We start from the raw sequence: 20773 nt of genomic DNA on the forward strand, positions 1-20773 counted from the left end.
CACCACTCCAGCTGCACTGAGCTTTTCTCACTCTTCTTTGACCAGCCCAAGTGTCTTTCTGCCCCAGGATCTTTACACGGCTGTTTCCTCTGCTGGGAATGCTCTCACCCCAGGTCTCCCTGCTCAGGCATGACTCAATCCCATCATTCAAGCTCAGATGTCACCACCTCAGGGACCTCTCGGAGGTCATCTCTACCTGTTTTTTCTTTACCTCTTCAAATTATTAATTAAACTGCATACTTCAGAATTCAGATTTCCTTAGTTTCCCCCTAATACCCTTTTCTGTCCCAGGATCCCATCTAGAACATCAAATTACTTCTAGGCTCCTTTTGGTTGTGACAGTTTCTCAGACTTTCCTTGATTCTGATGACCTTATAGTTTGAAGAGAACTGGTCAGGTAATTTGCAGAATGTTCCTCAATCTGGATTTGTCTAATGTTTTTCTGATAATTAGACTGGGGTTATAGGTTTCTGGGAGGATGACCACAGAAGGGAAGTGCCCTTCTCATCACATCACATCATATCAAGGGTACAGGGTATCAACATGACTCATGACTGCTGATGTTATCTCTGTCACTTGGCCAAGCGTATGTTGCTCAGGTTTCTCCACTGGAAAGGTACTTTTCTCCTCCTTTCATTCCATACTCTTTGGAAGCAAGTCATTAAGCACAGCCTACACTTAAGGAACAGGGAGTTGCTACATAAATTATGTGAACTTCTTCTGTATAGATTTGTCCCTTCCCTCCTTATCTTGATTTCACTTTATAGCATTTATAACTACCTAGATTTTACACCTTCTATTTGTTGGTTTGCTTGTTGCCTTTCTGCCTTCCCCTATTAGAATGTGGGCTTCATAAGAGTGGCTGCCTTAGCTGCCTTGTTCTCCACTATAACTCCAGTGTCTGGCCCAGGGCCTGGCACCTGGTAGGTGCAGAACAAGTATCACTGGAATGGATGAATGGACAAATGAATGACTGGTCTAGCCCAATGCAAGAGGTTCTGGAGGCAGGCAGGGTCTGAGCCAATGTGGGAGGTTCTGGAAGCTGCAACACATATCGAGATGATCCACAGCCCCACCCATTCTACATCGGATGTGTTCTCACAGGGAGGTGGCACATCCCCACCGCACTTCTGGGACTCTTGGGCATGACTGCTTGTGATTTGTCTGTGTGTGGAAGAGTTCACCCCCCTGGGCCTGGACCTCAGCAGGAGACGAGGGGCCTCTCTCTCACCAGCCCCTTTGCCCCACTATGGTGTGGAGTCAGATGCCACAGACTGCAGTCTTCCACAGCGCTGCCCCCCACTACACAGATGGGGGCTCACATGATTTTTAAGTGGTATGTGGACAAATATTTTCTTTGCATAATTTTGTATTTATTTTAATGTGTATTAGAAGAAAATTCCAACTGCACAGAAAATCTGTTTTTTGTGTGGATGTTACTACTTAGGATGAGGCTATTTAAGAAAAACAAAAACAAAACAAGTGAGTAGAGTCACAGAGAGCCCATGAGTGAACAGCAGTCCACGGAGCACAGGGCTACGTCAATGAGCAGGAGGTGGTGCAGACTGCAGTCTGGGAACCATCACTCTTCCCTGTCCTTGCATCTTCACCTCCACCAACCCCCTCAGATGTCCCCCAGCTACCCCAGTCTTCTCCACAGTGGGGTGCAGATACCTTGGTGGGTATGCAAGATGATTCACTGGGCAGTACCTCATTTATTTTTAATTATTCTCATCTTAAAAAAAATCCATGTTGCTGGTTTTATAATATACATAACATTAGCCCAGTAATGTCAAATGTATAATTTATAGTAAATAAATATATATATTTGGGAGATACATGCATAAATTATGTATTTACTGTGGAACCTCTCATTTTCAAACTTAATTCGTTCTGGAAGGCTGTTCAAAAAGCGATTTGTTCAAAAACTGAATCATTTTTTCCCATTAAAAATAATGTAAATCGAGTTTATCCAGACCCACAAATGATTGTGTTTTAACCTTTCTTATATACAATGCATATCTAATGCACTGTTTCATCTATAAATAAACACGTATTTTCTTAAATTTATTGAACCATCCCCTCCTAGCCTTAAAGGAATCACTTTCAGCACTGTTCCCAGGGGCGTCTTTCAGGAAGTCAGCATGCAGCATCTTTGCTTTTTCATGTATCACTGCCTCCAAAATGCTATCACCAGCTAACTGCTTTTCCTTCATCCACATCAACCACACCTCTTTTACCTCTTCAATTGCTGTGACTGTTGTTTTGTGAGCACTTTCACACCCTTAGCAACATCAGCACTCTTGATGGCCTCTTTATGTTTTAAAATTGTGCTAATCATAGATTTCACCAGCAACAAAAGCAGTCCCTCCTTTGCTTGTTGTCTAAGGGATGCTTTTTTGTCACAATGAGGCACAACATGAAAGGACTGATGGGTAGAAAACAGAAGTATGGTGAACAACCTGGTTGAAAACCAAATTGTTTCAGATGGAAGATGTTCAAGAACAGAAGTTTGACTGTGTTTGTGTTTACTGATAGATGTGCCAACAAGGACATCTGAAGACCACCAAGCTAGACTACAGCACCAACCTCCCACTCTGGTTTCTGCCCTATGACCTTTGACCTGCCTCCTGCCTTAGTGCAAGCTCTCCTTCCTCCTGGCCTCGCTGTCATGGCAGGAACTCAGCTCCAAGGACCCCCAAGTTATGGGGCCAAGTCCGAGCGCCTCGGCCTGGAGAACAGGAATGCGGTGATGTGGTTGTTCCCTTTCAGTTTTTAATCTCCCTGGACACTATGAGAATTCTGGAGCAGAGGAGAAAGAGGTTAAAGATAACCTAGTCAGTGCTCATCAAACTTTGTTAAGCAGTAGATATTAATTTTGGACAATTTCCTGTGGCACACAACCCTGGTAAGCCAATGAGATCAGAGCTGCTCTAGATAGAGTGGGTGGGCCCCAAACATCTCTGAACCACAGGTTCACTCAACTGTTCCACAGAGGCCCCTAAAGCTTGTTGGCGGAATTCTGGCACTTCACACGAAACTGGCTGAAAACCACTGGTTTGGTCCTGGATACTCTGTATGTGGAAACAGAAACCCAGAAGAGCAACGACTCTTAATACAGCTAGGAAAGTAACATCGAAAGCCAGGCCTGCTTCCCCTCTTCATCTCCACGTCACATCCTGGTGCAGGCCCAGGCCCACAGGGACCTCTCCACACAGAATGAGGAGTCCAAACCTTGGCTGGGTCACACCCTGGTTCTCACAGCTGCACCCCCATCCCTCCCATATATCCTGACCCAGCCAGCATAGTTGTGGAGTGAGCTGTTTGATTTAGATCAATTGTCTAGATGAATATAGAACAGTTCTTCCAATGCCAAGACAGTTTTTCCCCACCTTCTTTTAAACAATTTTATCCAAAGAACTCTTAAAAGTAGTAATTCCTGCCCTGGCCGATTTGGCTCAGTGGTTAGAGCATTGGCCTGTGGTCCAGAGAGACCTGGGTTCGGTTCCAGCTAAGGGCGTGTACCTCGGTTGCAGTATGTTCCTGGCCCTGGTTGGTCGTGCGGTGGCAGCCACTCGATGTGTCCCTTTCACATCAATGTTTCTCTCTCTCTCTCTCTCTCCCTCTCTCTCTCTCTCTCTCTTCCTCTCTCTCCCTCCCACTCTGTCTGAACAAAAAATGTCCTCAGGTGAGGATAAAAAAAAAAAAAAAAAGTAGTAATTCCTACCTAGGATCTGCCAACTCCCTGCATACAAAAGACTACATAGACATGAAAGGAATAGGTAATAACTTTTTGGGGAAGAGGGTCTCTCCAGATTCTCACTGCTCTGAAACAGATTCTATATCCATCTTTAAAAGATAATTTGACTTTTCCTAGTGATTCAGGGTCAAGTGAACCCCCTTTACGCCACTCCAGAACTTCTGGTATGGTTCTGTCTAGCCTTCTGTCCCCAACCCCTGCACTGACATCATGCCCGCTTCCCTCCAGGATGCACACATGATGCTGCTGCAACTGGGAAAAGCAGATGAGTTGGCGCATGTGAACTCAGATTTCCACTGACAGTCACTAAAAACTCAGGTGCTGACGATAAATTCCCGGGGGACTCCATCTGATTCTCAGTTATTATACCATGAGCCCCACTGAAACCAGGTTTCTATTTTGGAGTCTGAAGGAACTGCAACAATAACTTAGCCCAGTTCTGCTCAAACTTCAGTCACCTGTCCGCCTTCACAATTTTGCCATGTCTCTATGTTGCCTGTACTGTTTGTTATTTACTTAATCACTTTATTTGAACTTACTTTTTTTTTTTACTTAAGTACATTTTAAAAGAAAACTTTATAAAAAAAAAATGTTTTAATAAGTTAAAAAAAAAAAAAAAAAGAAAAGAAACTAAATCACTACTATGCCCTTCCACTTGCAGGAATGTATCTGGAAGATACACCTCCAGCAATAAGAAAAACACACACAGGGGTATTCACTGCAGTATTATCTGTAATTGCAAAATACTGGAAACTACCTAAATGTCCAAGCATAAAGACTGGCTCAATAAATGATGGTATACGCACACAGTGCAGCTGTAGACAGAAATAAGGAAGAACTCCGTGAACTGATAGGAAGTGAGTTCCGGAGATACTGCTCAGTGGAGAGATCAAAGTGCCAAAGAGCATATATATAGTGTGCTACTCCGTGTGTAAGAAAGAAGGGGAAATAAGAAAACATACATACACATGGTTTGTTTGTTTTTTACATAAAGAAACACAGGAAGGATACTGCAGAAAACAATCAAGTTGCCTATATACAAGAGGTGGGGAGAATGGATGAAATATGGGAGGAATGGACATTCTTTAAATATAACCTTTTGACATAGTTTTGAGTTTGTTCATGTTCCATATATTTTTTAAAAATTAAATCAATGAGAATGGGAAGGGAAAACCCTAAACTGAAAAAAAATAAAAAAGACCCACATTTATTTCAAATAAATAACATACCTACCCTGAAGGGGAAAAGAAAGGAGGAAGGACAGACTAATCCAAGTAGTATAAACACAATACTTATTTCTATAACCTCAGTTTGGGGATAGGTTAAGTATTGGAGCTGGGGTAGGGATTGCAAAAACTTCTGAACTCTTTGTTTGTTTATTAAATAAGAAATAATTCTGAAACTTTTTAGATGTGTTTAGAGGGCTGAGAAAATAAATTTATTGATGCCATGTTGTTGGGAGCCAGAATTCTCACTGTGGAAGAAGAGATACAAATCTGAAATGGAAGAAGGCAGGAAACAGCTCTCTGGGTACTGATCAGAACTGGAGGTACTGGTATGAACTTATGATTTCAAAATATGTATCTGTATGTACATATTTGTGTGTATATGTATGCATAAATAAATGTATATTTTGTGCATATACATACATATATTTCCTAGCTCTATCCCTTAAAAGGGTCAAAAAGCTGGAAAACCCAGTAGCAATGAGCATATCTAGTGCCCAGATCTTGGCTTCTAATACCATTGCCCATTGAGAGGAATCAGAGATTTTCAGAGAAATGCCTAATCCCAGGGATGGACACAGTAGATAGAAGATGACCCTGGAATACCTTGTTGTGCCAGAAAATATAAGGACTGCTTGAAAAATGATGGGGGCTTATCACAAGGACACAGCAGCCAGCTTGAAAGGATTTCTAATGGCTAAATCTGGAACAATTTGAGCATCAGATTAATTAAATACAGTAATGAATTATAAACCATTAAAAAACTGAAATCCGCACGTCCATGCCAAGACTAGAGAGATAAATAAATAAATGGGAGAAAGGAGGAATCTTGTTTACAGTAGAATGCTGAGGGCTGACTTTTAACCATGAAGAGAGTGCTGATGTTGGAAAGTCAGCATTTTGCCACCATCCTGGTAAAGGCTGGATCAGGTAAGAATCATCAATGAATGCCAAGTTTAAGGGGGAATTTTAATGAGGCACAGGATATCTGCATATTCAGAGTGTCTCCCCAAGTACTGCTGATTAGTTGCAAAGAAAAAGTAAAGTAACTATATGGTGGAAAAACTGGGCAATACCTTAAGCAGGTGACCAAAATTAACATCACTCATGAGAGACAGAAGGACATCCAGATATGACACCCCAAGAAAGACATGATGTCACCTACATCATATTCCAATCAAGAATGCAGAACCTCAATCTAATCACAAAGAAACATCAAAAACAGAATGAGGAACATTTTATTAAAACAAAGAAAGGGGAGGTTCTGTATTCTTAAAAAATCTCAATGTTTTAAAGAGAAAGAAAGGCTGTGGAAACATTCCAGAGTAGAGGAGGCTAAAGAGACACAATGATTTAAGACACAATCTGACCCTAGACTGAATTCTGTCCTAGAGGGGGAATACGCTCTATATGACATTACTGATGGGCCAGTGGACTGGAACATGCACAGTAGAAAACTATTATGAAGCTGATAACAGTGCTGTGGTCATGAAAGAGAATAAATACCCCATTCTTAGCAAATGCACATCTAAGGATTTAGGAGGGAAGGGACAGGAAGAAAAACACGATTGTGAGTGTGTGTGTTTGGATGTATTTGTGTGGAGAGAGAGAAAAATGCAAATAAGAAAGCAAATGGGGTATAATATGTTAAAAGTTGAAACTGGGTAAAGGGTAAATGGGTGTTCTTTATACTATTTTTTAAAAACTTCTAATTAGCCCTGGATGGTTTGGCTCAGCGGTTAGAGCGTTGGCCTGTGGTTCAGAGAGACCCAGGTTTGGTTCCCTCTAAGGCACGTATCTTGGTTGCAGTTTGTCCCAGGCCCCGGTTGGGTTGTGCGGGTAGCAACCACTCGATGTGTCCCTTTCACGTCGATGTTTCTCTCTCCCCCTTCCTCTTTCTCCCTCCCACTCTATCTGAACAAAAAATGAAAAAATGTCCTCGGGTGAGGATAAAACAAAAAACTTCTAATTAATCTGAAATACTACTGCAAGCATTAAACCAATATAAACAGAAACCAACTGTTTCTGTTTATAATGGCTAAATCTGGAACAATTTGAGCATCAAATTAATTAAATACAGTAATGAATTATAAACCATTAAAAAAACTGAAAGTAATACACATGATGAATAAATAAAAAGGTACTGAGGCTGGTTGTGCACACTGAAAAAGGGAGATTTAGGAATGGGAGAGAAGTGTGAAAGACTTGGCAACCCAAACCTGAGGCTCCCCTGAAGCTAATCACGCAACACGGTCTTTAAGGCCCACTCTGTCCCACCTAAAAACACTCCATACCCCACAGTTGGGATAACAAAGATCTAATATAATCTCTACATTGTACTCAAGGGGAAACTGAGGCACAGAGGGATATTTATTTATTTATTTATTTATTTATTTATTTATTTATTTATTTATTTATTTTCGGTGGCGGGCCTCTGTCCCCACCCCCGGCTGCAGTGGGCTCCCCTTCTGCACTGCCCATTGATTGAATTGTATAAATGGGAATCTGTGTGTGGTATGGTTTCTGTGCCAGGTACCATGGCTCAAATCTTGAAGGTTCCAGCAATCCATTCTGGTGAGCGAGCCCATTACACAACTAGAGTCTTGAGCTCTGGGAGTGGAGGAACATGCTGGTGTGGCTGAGATGCTGGGAGAAAAAACCTGAATCTCCAGCTCCTCTGGCTTCAGCAGGCTCTGCCCTAGCCCTCCTCAGCCTCTACCATTTCCACAATATGATTTCCACAAAAACCTCCAGAGCAGAGGAGAATTTACACACCCATGCCTATAGCAGCAGTATTCACAACAGCCAAAAGGTGAAAACAACCCAGGTGTCCACCGACGGATGAATGGACAAGCAAAATGTGGCCTGTCCAAAAAATAGAATATTGTTCAGCCTTAAAAAGGAAGGAAAATCCTGCCACCTGCTACAGCCTGGATGAACCTGAAGGACATTATGCTAAGTGAAAGAAGTCAGTCACAAAGAAGAAATACTATATGATTCCCTTTATGAGGAACCTAAAGTAGTCAAAGGTAGAGAGACAGAAAGTGGAATGGTGGTTGCTAGGGGCTGGGGGAGAGAGATGGAGATCCCTTTAATGAGGACAGAGTTTCAGTTTGGGAAGATGAAGAGTTCTGGGGCCGGATGGTGGTGATGGTTGTACAACATTGTTACTGTACAGAGGCCTGAGGATGCAAGAAGTCAACTTCTGCCTCTAGTTATAACAACTCTGGCCAAATCCATGAGCTTCCCCAATACTCTGACACTCTGATTTTTTTTAATAACAGCAATAATTCATCAACTTGCCTGGGATGATGTACATTCTAATCTGATTAATATTTGGTAAATGAAGTACTTTTCAGGGAAATGGCAGGCATGACCTCCCAATAGTCTTTGACTTCGTAAATTCCAGGATTTTCTCAGTTGCCCTCTGTGTTCTCCATTCCAGCAATCACAGTGAGGACAGACAATAAACAGAGGGGGAGGGGAGAATAAGATGGCCTTAAAAAACAAGGTTAAAGGAAGGAGGAGAAAGATGCCCTTGCTGGTTACCTAGAATATAAAGGAAGAAGTGCATGCTACTGGCTGGCTTTGGAGCAGAATTTCAAGAGGGAAATAGGAACTACAGTGATACCTCGGTTCTCGAACGCCTTGGTATTCGACCAAATCGGTATTCGACCAGGAGATTCGAGAAACTTTTGTCTTGGAATCCGAACAAATATTTGGAACTCGAACTTCCGAGATGAGCCGAGTTGAGCCGAATGGCGTTCATTCGGCCCAGCGCGCCTTGCCTGCGTCATCAGTGTGAGTGCAGAGAGAGAGTCACGCTTTGTGGAGAGAGTCACGCTTTACACTGAATTTAACCCTTAGACATACTGTACACTTTTATTTCTTGTTGAGACTTATGTTTTTCTACATATTATATACAAATTAGGCCAGTAAATAGGCATTTTCTGGGGCTTGGAACGAATTAATCCAGTTTCCATTATTTCCTATTGGTTTCATTGCTTCGGTTCTCGAACAATTTGGTTCTCGACCGTCCTCCTGGAACGAATTATGTTCGAGAACCGAGGTATCACTGTAGCAACAACAGGGTGTGTATGTGCAGAGTATGTAGGGTGCCCCTTTCCTTGTTTTTTTATTTTTTATGTTTTATTATTATTATCTTTTACTGAATAGCATGAGACTGAATTCAGAATATTTTTCTGGGAAGTTGCTTTTCAGAGAATTTGTCTAAACTGACCTCCAATCCTTCTCCTTATACTAGTTAAGCCCATCTGAAGAGCGGGCACTCCCACATCTCTCCACAACAGTGGCCCAGCCTACCAATCCTTCTCCCTCCCTCCAGACACACACACACACACACACACACACACACACACACACAGAAAGAGAGAGCGAGAGCGAGCCATCTCACTATTCCTTATAGAAGTTAACAGGGAAATGGGTTCCCCAGAAGTATGCTGGGGTGCCCAAGCACAAAGTCCACCCAGCCAAGCTCAAGTGCCACTTCCAACCTCCTCACTCTATATCTCAGTCAGGGTTCCTACCCAGTGCTCAGGTGTCCCGTACGAAATGCTGAGGTACTGATGTTTCTCACTTCTGACACCCTGAGGGCTGGGCATTATGAAGCCCCCTCTGTTAGTGGAGAAGCACAGAAAGGGCAATGATCTGCCCAGGGTCACACAGCTGCTTAGGAGCAGACCTGCAGGTCTGGGATTTAGACCTAAACTCCTGATAGCTAGTCCCTGGCTCACTCCAATCAGAATACTCTGCTGGACCTGGGGTTTACTCTGGCTTTACAAGAGGAGCCAAGAATGACGCAAAGCTCCGTTTCATGTCAGTGAAATGTAAAAAAATAAATAAAAAGCAAAGCTGGGGCTGCAAGCTCCTAGGCACCCCTCAACTCCCAGCTGACGTGGCAGGTTCAAAATCAGTGCTATTACCTGTACTCCATGTCCTTGCTGGGATTTCAAGACAAGCGTAGGCTTTGAAGGTCAGGCTATGAAACTGATGCCTATCTTTTCCATAGGCAAAAAAAAGAAAAGAAAAAAAAGAAACCAAATCCTATTTTTCAAACAAGAAGTTCAAACAGTTCATTCTCTTGTCTTGGGCATGTTTGCTAAGTTACTGTTCCAAGTGACTCTACAAAGAGATGACCGCCCTTTCAAACTGCAGAGCAAGCCAAGACAGCAGCACACATCCGAGTGAACACGCCTTCAGCAGCAGGGATGAAGGCACTCTTGTCTTCCTTTTAGTATTCAATTTCTGAAAATTTAGGGGCCCTGTGATTTTCTTGGTTTCAGAATGAGTCACCCATCATAGTGAGACAGATCAAATTTCTGTGCAAACCGGGGATGGGAGTAGAGGGTCCACAGGTGCACATTCATTTCACATAACTTCTTTGTCTGGACTTAAACATGAAGGAGGTGTGAACTTTGGGTGCTGCATTTGTTGAAAAAAAAACATCTTAATGCCACATTCAAATCAGGTCATGGCAAAATTGTGACTTTCAACCACATGCCTTTTTACTCCTATACTTTAAGCCACCTTTTAAGTAAAGATTCACCAACATGCAGATGGCAGGGTAGGCAGGGGGGAACTGGTGTCAGCATCTCTTTACTGAAGAGTCACCTGTGCCTGTTTGTTACATCCAGGCTGTCAATAAGCCCCTGGATCCATAGACAATGCAAGAAGCTTGCTAGAGAAGAGATCATTTGAAGGGGAAACCAACATATCCACCTTAAAATAGCAAGGGAGAAGATGGCCCTCAGGGGATGAAGACACTGGAATACTGTGGCTTTCTAGGGGAGGGTCTGCTGTTGTGCTGGTCCAGCAGCTATGCCCCCTTCTTCTGATGAACACTCCTCGTTTTTACTGAGGGAGTCACTGTAGGGCAGACATGTGACCCAGGCCTCGCCAATCAACACAGAACATCCATCTCCAGGGGCTCAAGCCAGGCCCATCAGCATCAACACACACTGGCCCCCTAGACTTCAGCTGCAGCCAGTGAAAAGAAGCAGCTCCCTCTCCACTAGGTGGTAAGTAGATAGGATATGAGCCTGGTACTGCCAATGGTCATCTCTGTACCTAGGTCCAGCCCTGCCTAGCCTCCCAGTTACATAAACAATAATCACCCTTTTTGCTTAAGCCAACCTGAGCTGAAATTTCTAAATCTTGCAAACTCAAGAATACCAATATCTCATTTAAAAAAAATAAAGTCATGTGAATCATATTTTCTATAATCATAATTTCCAGAAGAAAAGGCCTCAAGCTTGAGAAGACCATCCAAAACCCACAGTAAACCTAGATGTCAAGAGAGGACTACAAGTCTGCAAATCAGGTCTCCGATCTCCCAGGTACCTCCCCCATCTACTCTGTCATCTGGCTTGAAACTAAATTAGGAAATGTGCCTGATGTCCTTCCAAGTCACAGGAATTAATAGCAGTGTGGTTTCATTCAGACAAAGATACAGTCTAGGAAAGAGAACACCCACCGCCACACCTTCAAATATGAGAATAACTAAGAAATCAAATGTATGGTTCAAAAAGCCCCAGAATATAATTCCTGCTGCCCAGTTAGAGGTCTGTTTGATGGACAGGCCTCTGAAGTTGTATTTATTTATGGTGAGCTAGATGGGAAGTCTACTGCAAGTTCAAGAAAATAAGAAGGTACCAAATGCTGATTAAGAACCATGCTCGCCTGAGTTCTGAGGTCAGCTCCAACTGAACAAGCAAAACCTCGGGAAATTCCTGGGCCCTGTCTGGCACAACCTGGCTGCATTACTGCCTGGAAAATAGATTTTTGGAAACTGGTGAACATTTTCCCCTTGCCCTCTGCACAAAACAGGTGGGCTCAGTGTGCAGGAGTTCTTACCCCGATCCCAACAGTGAGCTAGAATTGCAGCCTTGCCGACCCACTGAAGCCCCTGTGCATGAGGACTGGGCGGCCAGGCTGACTCATTTAGTTGTGCGCTTGAGGCCAAGACAGCCCTGTCCACACCATGGTTAGTCACAGCCCAGGCCTGGTTAGAGAGCAGCCCTTAAAAGGGCTGGAATGAAAGAGGGAATCATCTTTCCAAAACAAAATTGACGAGAACACGAAGTACAAAATGGGGTAAAGTTATCCCTTTGCCCCCTGATGTGGCTACAGGACAGTTAAATCTAGGCTTTAAGCAGACAATTTTCTCATGAGTTAAAAAAAAAATCCAAATGATCCAAATAAGCAAACAAATATGGCTTCCCTTGTTTTGCCCCTCCCTCTCCTTCCCTTACCAAAGTGATATTTGCTGGTAAAGATTTTGAGCCAAGCCCTGGCCAGATTGGCTCAGCGGTTAGAGTGTTGGCCTGTGGTCCAGAGAGACCCGGGTTCGGTTTCCGCTAAGGGCATGTACCTCGGTTGCAGTTTGTCCCCGGCCCTGGTTGGGTCGTGAGGGTGACAACCATTCGATGTGTTCCTTTCACATCTATGATTCCCTCTCTCTCTCCCCCTCCCACTCTATCTGAACAAAATATGGAAAAATGACCTCGGGTGAGGATTAAAAAAAGAAAAAAAAAAGAAAGAAAGAAGATTTTGAGCCAAAAGATAATTTCTAAACCAAAATGCTTACTGTACACTTTGAACAGAAGTAAAAGCACACTGGAGATCTAAGCCTTAAAAAGAGGGCCAGGTGGCACCAGAGAGATGCTTTGGTGATACTTATTGAAAAGTGACCGTGGCATTCACTGAGAACTGCCAAGAAAATCAGAATGGGGCAATCAAGGTGGGGACGGGGACGAGTTTTGGCTGCATAACTGCACAAAACTTGTCTAAACAAATGAGTTCCCAGTCACTGATTTACTGAACCACTCCATTTCCCAGCTTTAGACACCTGGGACCAGGGACTCACAGAGTCCAGGCTGACGAGCCAAAGAAAGCTGGCTGCAGGGCAGTCACTACTAGCTCAGGACCCAGGAGGATGGTTTACAGAATGTACTCGTCACACCCCAGCAGACCACAGCAGAGAGCCGAAGAGAGACCATGCCTGTCCTAATGGATGTTCTGTGTTGGGACTCACTTCCAGCAACTAGATCTCCAGTCCACTTCCACCCCATCACCTCTTTCACCCTGAGTGTCCGGGGCTGTGACCAGGGACCCCATCTGTGTGGCTCTGTGCCCAGCCCATGACACAAAGAACTGGACAGTTTAAATTTGCTTAATCCCAGAGCAGATCATTCTCACCAGATTGAGAAGGTCTTAGAATCTAACTAAGAGGAAGGTAAAAAATAAACAATCATTCCTGACAAAGGCAAAAAAAGATGACTGAACTATTCTGCTTATTTAGCACATAGACGGCAAACACAAATATACCTCACTCTAAACACACAGGACTTTAAACAAAATCTTTTTTTTCTTTTATCCTCACCCGAGGATATTTTTCCATTTTTTGTTCAGATAGAGTGGGAGGGAGAGAAAGGAAGACAGAGAGAAACATCAACGTGAAAGGGACACATCGAGTAGTTGCCACCCGCACTACCCAACCAGGGCCGGGGACAAACTGCAACTGAGATACATGCTCTTAGCAGGAACCGAACCCGGGTCTCTCTGGACCAGAGGCCAATGCTCTAACCACTGAGCAGAACCAGCCAGGGCTAAACAAAATCTTAATGCAAAAATCCAAGGGATTATATTTCATTATTTGATTCCAAAAACCCAATCTTATTAAAAGTATGTAAGTTCATTAAACACCGCCCCCTTTTCTTCCTGCAGTGCACTGGAAACAATGACTTCTGTCAAAAATCATAAGCCAGATTATCAGGAGTAATAACAAAAGCAATAATGATAAAAATGGCAATGATAACAATAACAGTAGTAGTAATAGTAGCAGTAGCAGCAAATATTTATGACACAGGCCAACCACTGTTCTGAGCATGTTACATGTATTAATGCATTTAATTCTTGCAGTAACAAAGTAAATATTATTTGTTACCTTCATTTTACAGATGGGGAAACTGAAACACAGGTTAAGAGTACAGAACCCTGCTCCAGGTCACCCATCCAGGGACAGCAGGTCTTATACCGGATCTACCTTCAGATGGCTGGGCTGCTTGGAGCAGTGATTTTCAACTGGTGTGCTGCAAGAATTTTTAAAACATGCACTACCTGACTATTTAGTCAGGGGCACTGACCTCTTTTCCCATCCAACACAACAACAGCTGTCTGGTGTGAATGAATCAAATATTATACCTATTATTTTTTTTGTCAGATTGGCAAAACATAAATTTTTTGGTGTGCTGCAGAATTTTAGCAATTAGTTTGCATGTGCCATGAGATGAAAAAGGTTGAAAATCGCTGGCCTAGAGTGAGGTACACTGGAATGAAGAGAAGCATCCACTAACACACAAGGGGGGACCAGACACAAATGACAGCCTGGCTCGCAGCGTGGGCAGCAGGGCAGGGTTCACAGGCGCACTCACCTTCACTCTCCCCACTCGTCTTGATGCCTTTTGAACCACCCTCTGTACCTTTAGTCTTCTCGGTGTCTTCTTGGGCATCCTCAGTGGGCCCTTTCTCCTCGTCTTCTTCCTCCCCAACATTTTTGTAGTTGGGTCTCTTTTGCACCCGCCGCTTGCCCTTGTGCTTATTCATCTCAAGGGACCGCTCGAGTGTCTCGGTGGGTTTAATAAAGCACCGAATGCTGGGCTTGCCCTAGAAAAGTAGAACCAAGACAACAGATGGATTTGAACCTTTGCATCTCACTGGATCCTATCAAGCTGTCTGAGAGTCTGTGCCCCAAGAAATTCATTTCCAAAACAACAAATGCTACCTCCTAGTCTGTTGTTATGACTATTATTAACATCATCGTTATTAAATAATCAACACAATAGCACCAGCTAGCATTTATTGCCCATAGTCCTAAGTCAGAAATTGCATTTTACCAACACTAGCTCCAATGTTCCTAAAGGCCAGTCATTTACATGAAAAGCTTCTGTTTACACTTCATGGTATTTGTATGTGCCAGATATGTTCTAAGGGCTCTAACTATATTACCTCATTTAAACTTTATAATCCCAGGAGGTAGTACTACTGTTATCCTCCTTTTACAGAGGAGGAAATTGAGGCGCAGAGATGTTAAATGACCCATCCAAGGTCACACAGCCAGAAGGAGGCAGCTGGAATTCAAACCCACATGCCAGCTGCACAATGTATGTCTTAACCACAGCACATTGATGTTATTAACTTCTTATTTAAATAAATTCATTTTAAAATAAACTGTGTATCACTAAAGGAAATGGAACACCAGTGTACCTTGTTACTAGAGAAATAAATAACAGAGCTCTGGCCAGTTTTGCTCAGCGGTTAGAGCGTTGGCCTGATTCCAAGTCAAGGGCATGTACCTGGGTTACAGGTTTGATCCCCCACCCTAGTCAGGGTGCGTGTGGTAGGCAATCAATCGATGTGTCTCTCTCACACTGATGTTTCTCTCCCTCTCTCTTCCTCCCTCTACCCCTGCCCCCTTCCACTCTCTCTAAAAATCTGTGGAAAAAATCCTCGGGTGAGGATTAACAAAAATGAAAGTCAGAAGGCTTCTAAGAGAAATGAAGAAGGCCTATTGTGGCACCAGTGGCTCATGTCCCATATTCTGGAAAACATGGCTGTGTCTCAGTCCTTGTAACAACCAGGAGATATAGGAATTATCAGTCTCACTTTATAGATGAGAAAATAGAGGCTCAGAGGTGTTAAGTGACTTGCCCAATGTCACACAGCTATTGAGCAGCAGTTAGAATTTTAATAGAAGCTTGCCCAATCCCCAAGCCCCAGCTCTTCCTAAAATAACAGTGCTTCATCTGGAGCTCAAACTTAGTTCCAAATTTAGTACTCTCTAAAAAGAATTTACATGCAAATGGACCAGCACTAGAAAGGAGTGAAGACAAAAAAAAACTCTGATTTGTTTGGGGCAGGATTCTGATTGAAGTGTTTTTCTCTTTCCAGGGTCTGGATGATGCTCAGGCATCATTCTGTCATTTAAAAAGGGAAAACGTTTCAAGTAAACTTTTCCATTATCTTGATATGGTTTATCCATCTTCTGAATTTACCCCAAACAACCACCAGCTACATTCTGGGGGCCACTGTATCTTGCCAATAAGTAGAATGTGCTCAAGGAACACAAATTAATTTCAATAACACTCAAAACAAAACGTAATTGAAAGCTAAATTAGCATCCAAATCCAAACATTTATTTTTATTTACCCACTTAGGATTATTCATCCACAAAAATGACAAATCAATCGAGACATGATTCCAGTGTCCAGGAAACCCAGAGAGTGCATTACCGATGCCAACCACCAAGAACCCAGAGCATTCGGAGCGTGCACTGCTTGACAGACAGCATCCATCAGAGCCCACTCAGGATGCTGTGTGATCAAACACAGCCTCAGATGTCCCCCATCCTCTCATGAAGGACGTAAACCTGATAAGTTAGGGCCCCATTTTGAAGTGACAGCTTCCTCTGATTACCACTTACTCCCAATGAATGTTAGAGCACGTCATACATAATCAAAGCTTTCAGAAACAGAAAACCAGGACCAAACACGGAGCAAAACCCCACTCAGTTAGACGTTCCGAGCAGAAATTCATAAGGATGGATGAAGAAACTGCTCCCTGAGCTCTGTGTGGATGCAGATGTACAGAACTGACAGAACTAAAGGAAGTGAAACGGTGCACAAAGTCCAGGCTGGTCACAGCTGTGTGAACCACAGCTGAACTCTGCCTTGGCTGTAGGGTTCTTGGTCTAAAACACTGGGAAAATAATTCTGACTTAAAACTAAATGAAATCATGAGCCTATATGAATGACAGTTATCTTCCTTTCCCTGCCTACATTTCAAAAAAAATCAACTATGAAAATGAATTTTAAAACTTTCCAAAGGGATCTGTTTTTCTCAGTGATCAGGTATCGGGGAGTGGAAGAAGGGAAGGCAAGTTTGTTGGGGAAATTTCAAACCTTTAAAATCTAACCTACCCAGTAAACAGCTGGAAATAACCTAAATGTCCATCAGGGAGTGGTTAGGTAATTACAGTCTGTTCGCAGAGTGATAGACTGATACAGAAACAGCAGCGGGATGAAAAAGTAAGAAGAGGGAGCACCGTAGGGTCCCTTTCAGGTAAAGCTTTTCAAAGGCTCCACCTGATGGTATAAACACAATTTTTCTTGGAAAGTTGCATACGAATATATTAAGGTTTCATCTTTGGGGAAAGAAAGGTGGGCGGTACTGTGTGTGCACACATACACAAGTGCGCTTACATTTTTTTCATTTCTGTACCTTTCCGTTAGGTTTGACATTTCTAATCATATATGCACATTAACTTTTTAAATACTCCAACAAGGATCTTCTGGACATTGGAATTATGAACTTTATTCTCCCTCTTTTTCTTCTATATTTAAAAAACCTGATTTTCCCCCTTAATACTAACAACATTGAAATCTCCCAGTTACCATGGAGAAGCTGGTAAGGCTTGGCTGGGCAACATGGGCAGAGATTCAAGATCATTTTTGCTGCCCTGTTCAAGAGCCTTGTGGTTGCCAGCCTCCCAGGAATCTTGTTACACTGGACAAGCCCAGGTGTTCCACATGGAAAGCCCCCAGGAGAGGGGTCCTTGTCCATCCTACTCCCCACTATGCTCTCAACACTAAACCAGGTGCTGGAACTGGGCAGAGGCTCGAAGGGATGGGCTGTTGAATGAATTCATGGCTGCCTGTAATATACTGTATCCAAAGTGGAGAAAACAAAACAAAACAAAAGGGAGGAAAGAAAAAAGTTGCCTGACACCCTCAGGGGCTGAACCCCCCAGAGTGGAACAGCAAGGCTGATGAAACTAGCCAAAAGTGGCAAAGCCCACTTCTGAGGAAAAAGTCAGAAGGCTTGGGTTTTTCTTCGCATTAAGAAAGCACGCCACATGTGCCTCAGAGAAAAGTATTCTGAAATAAGGTCTGTTTCCCAAGTGCCACAGGCAGGGTTTCACCGAAGGCTCATCTCCCAGGGACCTGGAGCCTGAGCTACAGGAGGAGCGTGGAGATCCTGGGCCCTCCTTGCTGACCACAGATTCTGTCAGGTACCCAACTGGGGGCCACAGGGGAAGTGCCTTGGGTTCTGGCTGGACATTTAGGCTGGTTTCTGGGGTTAGGACCAGCTTAAGGCCAACAATGTGATTTCAGATGAAGGCTAACAATATGATTTAAGGGCTTAATGGCTCCCCACAGTGTCTGTGCCTGCCTGCTTGCTGGTTAATGATGCTTTCCACCAGCCTTCATCTGTTCAACCTAAGGCTTTGGTCCTTTCTAAAAGTTGAATACTTGAGGTGACTTCCCAGAGGTCAGTGATAACTAAGGCTTTCAGGTGCTGTAGGATCTGAGAGCAGGTTCTGCAAGGGCATCAAGAGAGGTCAAGAGCAAGGGGTCAGGAGGAAGGATGGAAACATGCAAGGCCCGGGAGTCCGAGTGAATGAGAAAAGGTAGCATGGCCGATGCCCCAGATGTCAACCAGAACATCCTCCACCAGGTCTGGGTGCACCCCCTTATAAGAGCTGGGACACAGACTGCATGTGAAAAAGCTAGTCACAATCAAGCAAGGTCTGGAAGGATACACAAACTGAAAATAGTGGTTCCTTCTGAGGATGATACTGAGGTTGGGGGAACTTTCACTTTCTACTCTAGTTGCCTCTATATCATTCAGTTGTTTTACCTCAAGAAAGCATGGCCAGTACCATTTAAATGTAAAGAATACCTTGAGGGAATGTACTTAATACCACTGAACTGTATATTTAAAAATGGTTACTCCATCATAAATGGTATTTGTTATATGTATTTCACCACAATTTTTATTTATTTTTTATTTTTTTATTTATTTTTATCCTCACCCGAGGACATTTTTCCATATTTTGTTCAGATAGAGTGAGAGGGAGAGAGAGAGAAACATCGACGTGAAAGGGACACATCGAGTGGTTGCCACCCGCATGACCCACCCTGGGCCGGGGACAAACCGCAACCGAGGTACGTGCCCTTGACGGGAACCAAACCTGGGCCTCTCTGGACTGCAGGCCGACACTCTAACCGCTAAGCCAAACCAGCCAGGGCTCACCACAATTTTTTAAAAGTACCTTTACAATAAAGGCACCTCTGGAAATCAGAATGGTGATTAGCTGGAGGAAGGAATAGGGGTGTTAGTTACAGACTGAGGAGCTGCACAGGTGACAGAAATGTTTCCTACCTTGACCTGAATTACACACAAATGTGATCATAGGTACAACGCCATCAAGTAATACCCATAAGATACTGCACTTTTATGCACTTTATATATTACCCCTCAATTAAAAAAGACAAAAACATTTACCTAAAAGACTTTCAGTAAATAGGGTTGTCCTAATGCCTTAAATACAAGCTAGGAGCCAATCAGACAACTTGGGAAGCTGGATTCATTGCAGTCACCAGGGGATGGACCTAGTCACTCACTGAACCGATGAGACACCATCGGCTGAGAGCAAAGAATCCAAGGTCATGCCTTGGCAGTGCTCACAGTCCAACCAGGAGCAGGCAGTGTACTGTTGTGCATCCCATGTGGAAACTAGGCAGCAAAGGTCATTGGGGGCACAAATGAAGAAGAGGGGATTGTGGCAGGCAGGCAGAGGTTAGAAGGACTTCATGGAGAAGGAAATGATTGATCAAGCTTGCATATGAACAGTTCACCAGAACACTCAGGAAGAGAAGAGAATGCTAGGAAGGACAGCTCAGAGCTCCAGCCTTTATTTCTGTAAAGGTCAGACTCACCTGGACCTGGTGTGCTTGGTGACAGTAGTGGTGTCCTGGGACACAATGTGCACGGCCGGCTCCCCAGGTAGCAATATGCACATGGGAAGTCAGGAGGTGGCGCAGGGCCAGCCAGGCAGCCTCTCCAGCCAGCTGTTCATAAAGGAGCTCATGATGCTCATGGCCTGGGAAGTGATGTTGGGGTGCCCCTGCCTCAGCACCTGATAGGTAGTGTTGGGTGGGTTTCTTTGTGCCTACTCAGTAATGCAGTAGGGAGAGGAGAAAGCAGTGGCTGGAGAGTGGCAAGGAAAAGGATTGCAGGAACACCAGGCAGAATTTTGGCTGAGAAGGAAAGGAGGGGAAAAGACTGTTGGCTAGAGGGGGCAAGTAAGGGAAAGGACAGGTGACAGCCCTGGAATTCTGTCGGGATCTATACAAGTTGTCATAATGATGATGCTAAGAAAGTTCACTTTCCAGGCTCTCCCAGGCCTAACCCATTCATCTTTAGAGGAAGCAACTAGAATCCTTTTGTTCAAACAGCTTGCTAAAGGTTTGAGAACTAAGAAAGGGTTTCCCCTAAGAGAAAAGGCAGCCACATTGACTAACAAAAACATGCCCAACCTAAGGGTAGATCTGAGCACAGAGCTCAGACCCACTCACTGGATAAGTGACCCTGACCAAATGAACCTCACTCTCCTCATGTGTAAAACAGGGACAATAGCAACTCCACCACATGTTGCCATGGGGCTGAAATGAGATCCTGAATGCAAAAATGCCTGGCATAATGCCTGGCACAAAGGGGCATGCTAGAAATATATATTTACCGTCCACCCCTTGGCAAATGGATCACTAGGATGGAAGAGATGTCAGGGAGGAGGTAACCTTTAAAAAACAATCAAACTCTCTGTTTTAAACTTGACTCCCTACCTATTTACCATTCACTGGCTTTTTGGTTTGTTAGTAGGCTAGACTCCCCAAAGTTCTCCTGGGCTACTGGCCAACCTACCCAA

General features: G+C 43.6%; 1 protein-coding gene across 7 annotated transcripts in view; it reads right to left on the reverse strand.

Annotated features, from left to right (window-relative positions):
• The window catches only part of LOC118641444 (protein CLEC16A), a 164926-nt gene that overhangs the window by 94444 nt on the left and 49709 nt on the right, over nt 1-20773 (reverse strand). For 6 of the 7 annotated variants that reach the window (XM_036278691.1, XM_036278692.1, XM_036278693.1 and 3 more), the window contains exon 11: nt 14439-14670. In XM_036278691.1, coding sequence (XP_036134584.1) covers nt 14439-14670 — 232 coding nt within the window. The remainder of the gene's footprint in view (nt 1-14438; nt 14671-20773) is intronic. The other variant, XM_036278690.1, reaches the window with a different exon arrangement.

Source organism: Molossus molossus, unplaced genomic scaffold (genome assembly GCF_014108415.1).
Source record: "Molossus molossus isolate mMolMol1 unplaced genomic scaffold, mMolMol1.p scaffold_m16_p_3, whole genome shotgun sequence".
NCBI classification, from domain to species: Eukaryota; Metazoa; Chordata; class Mammalia; order Chiroptera; family Molossidae; genus Molossus; species Molossus molossus.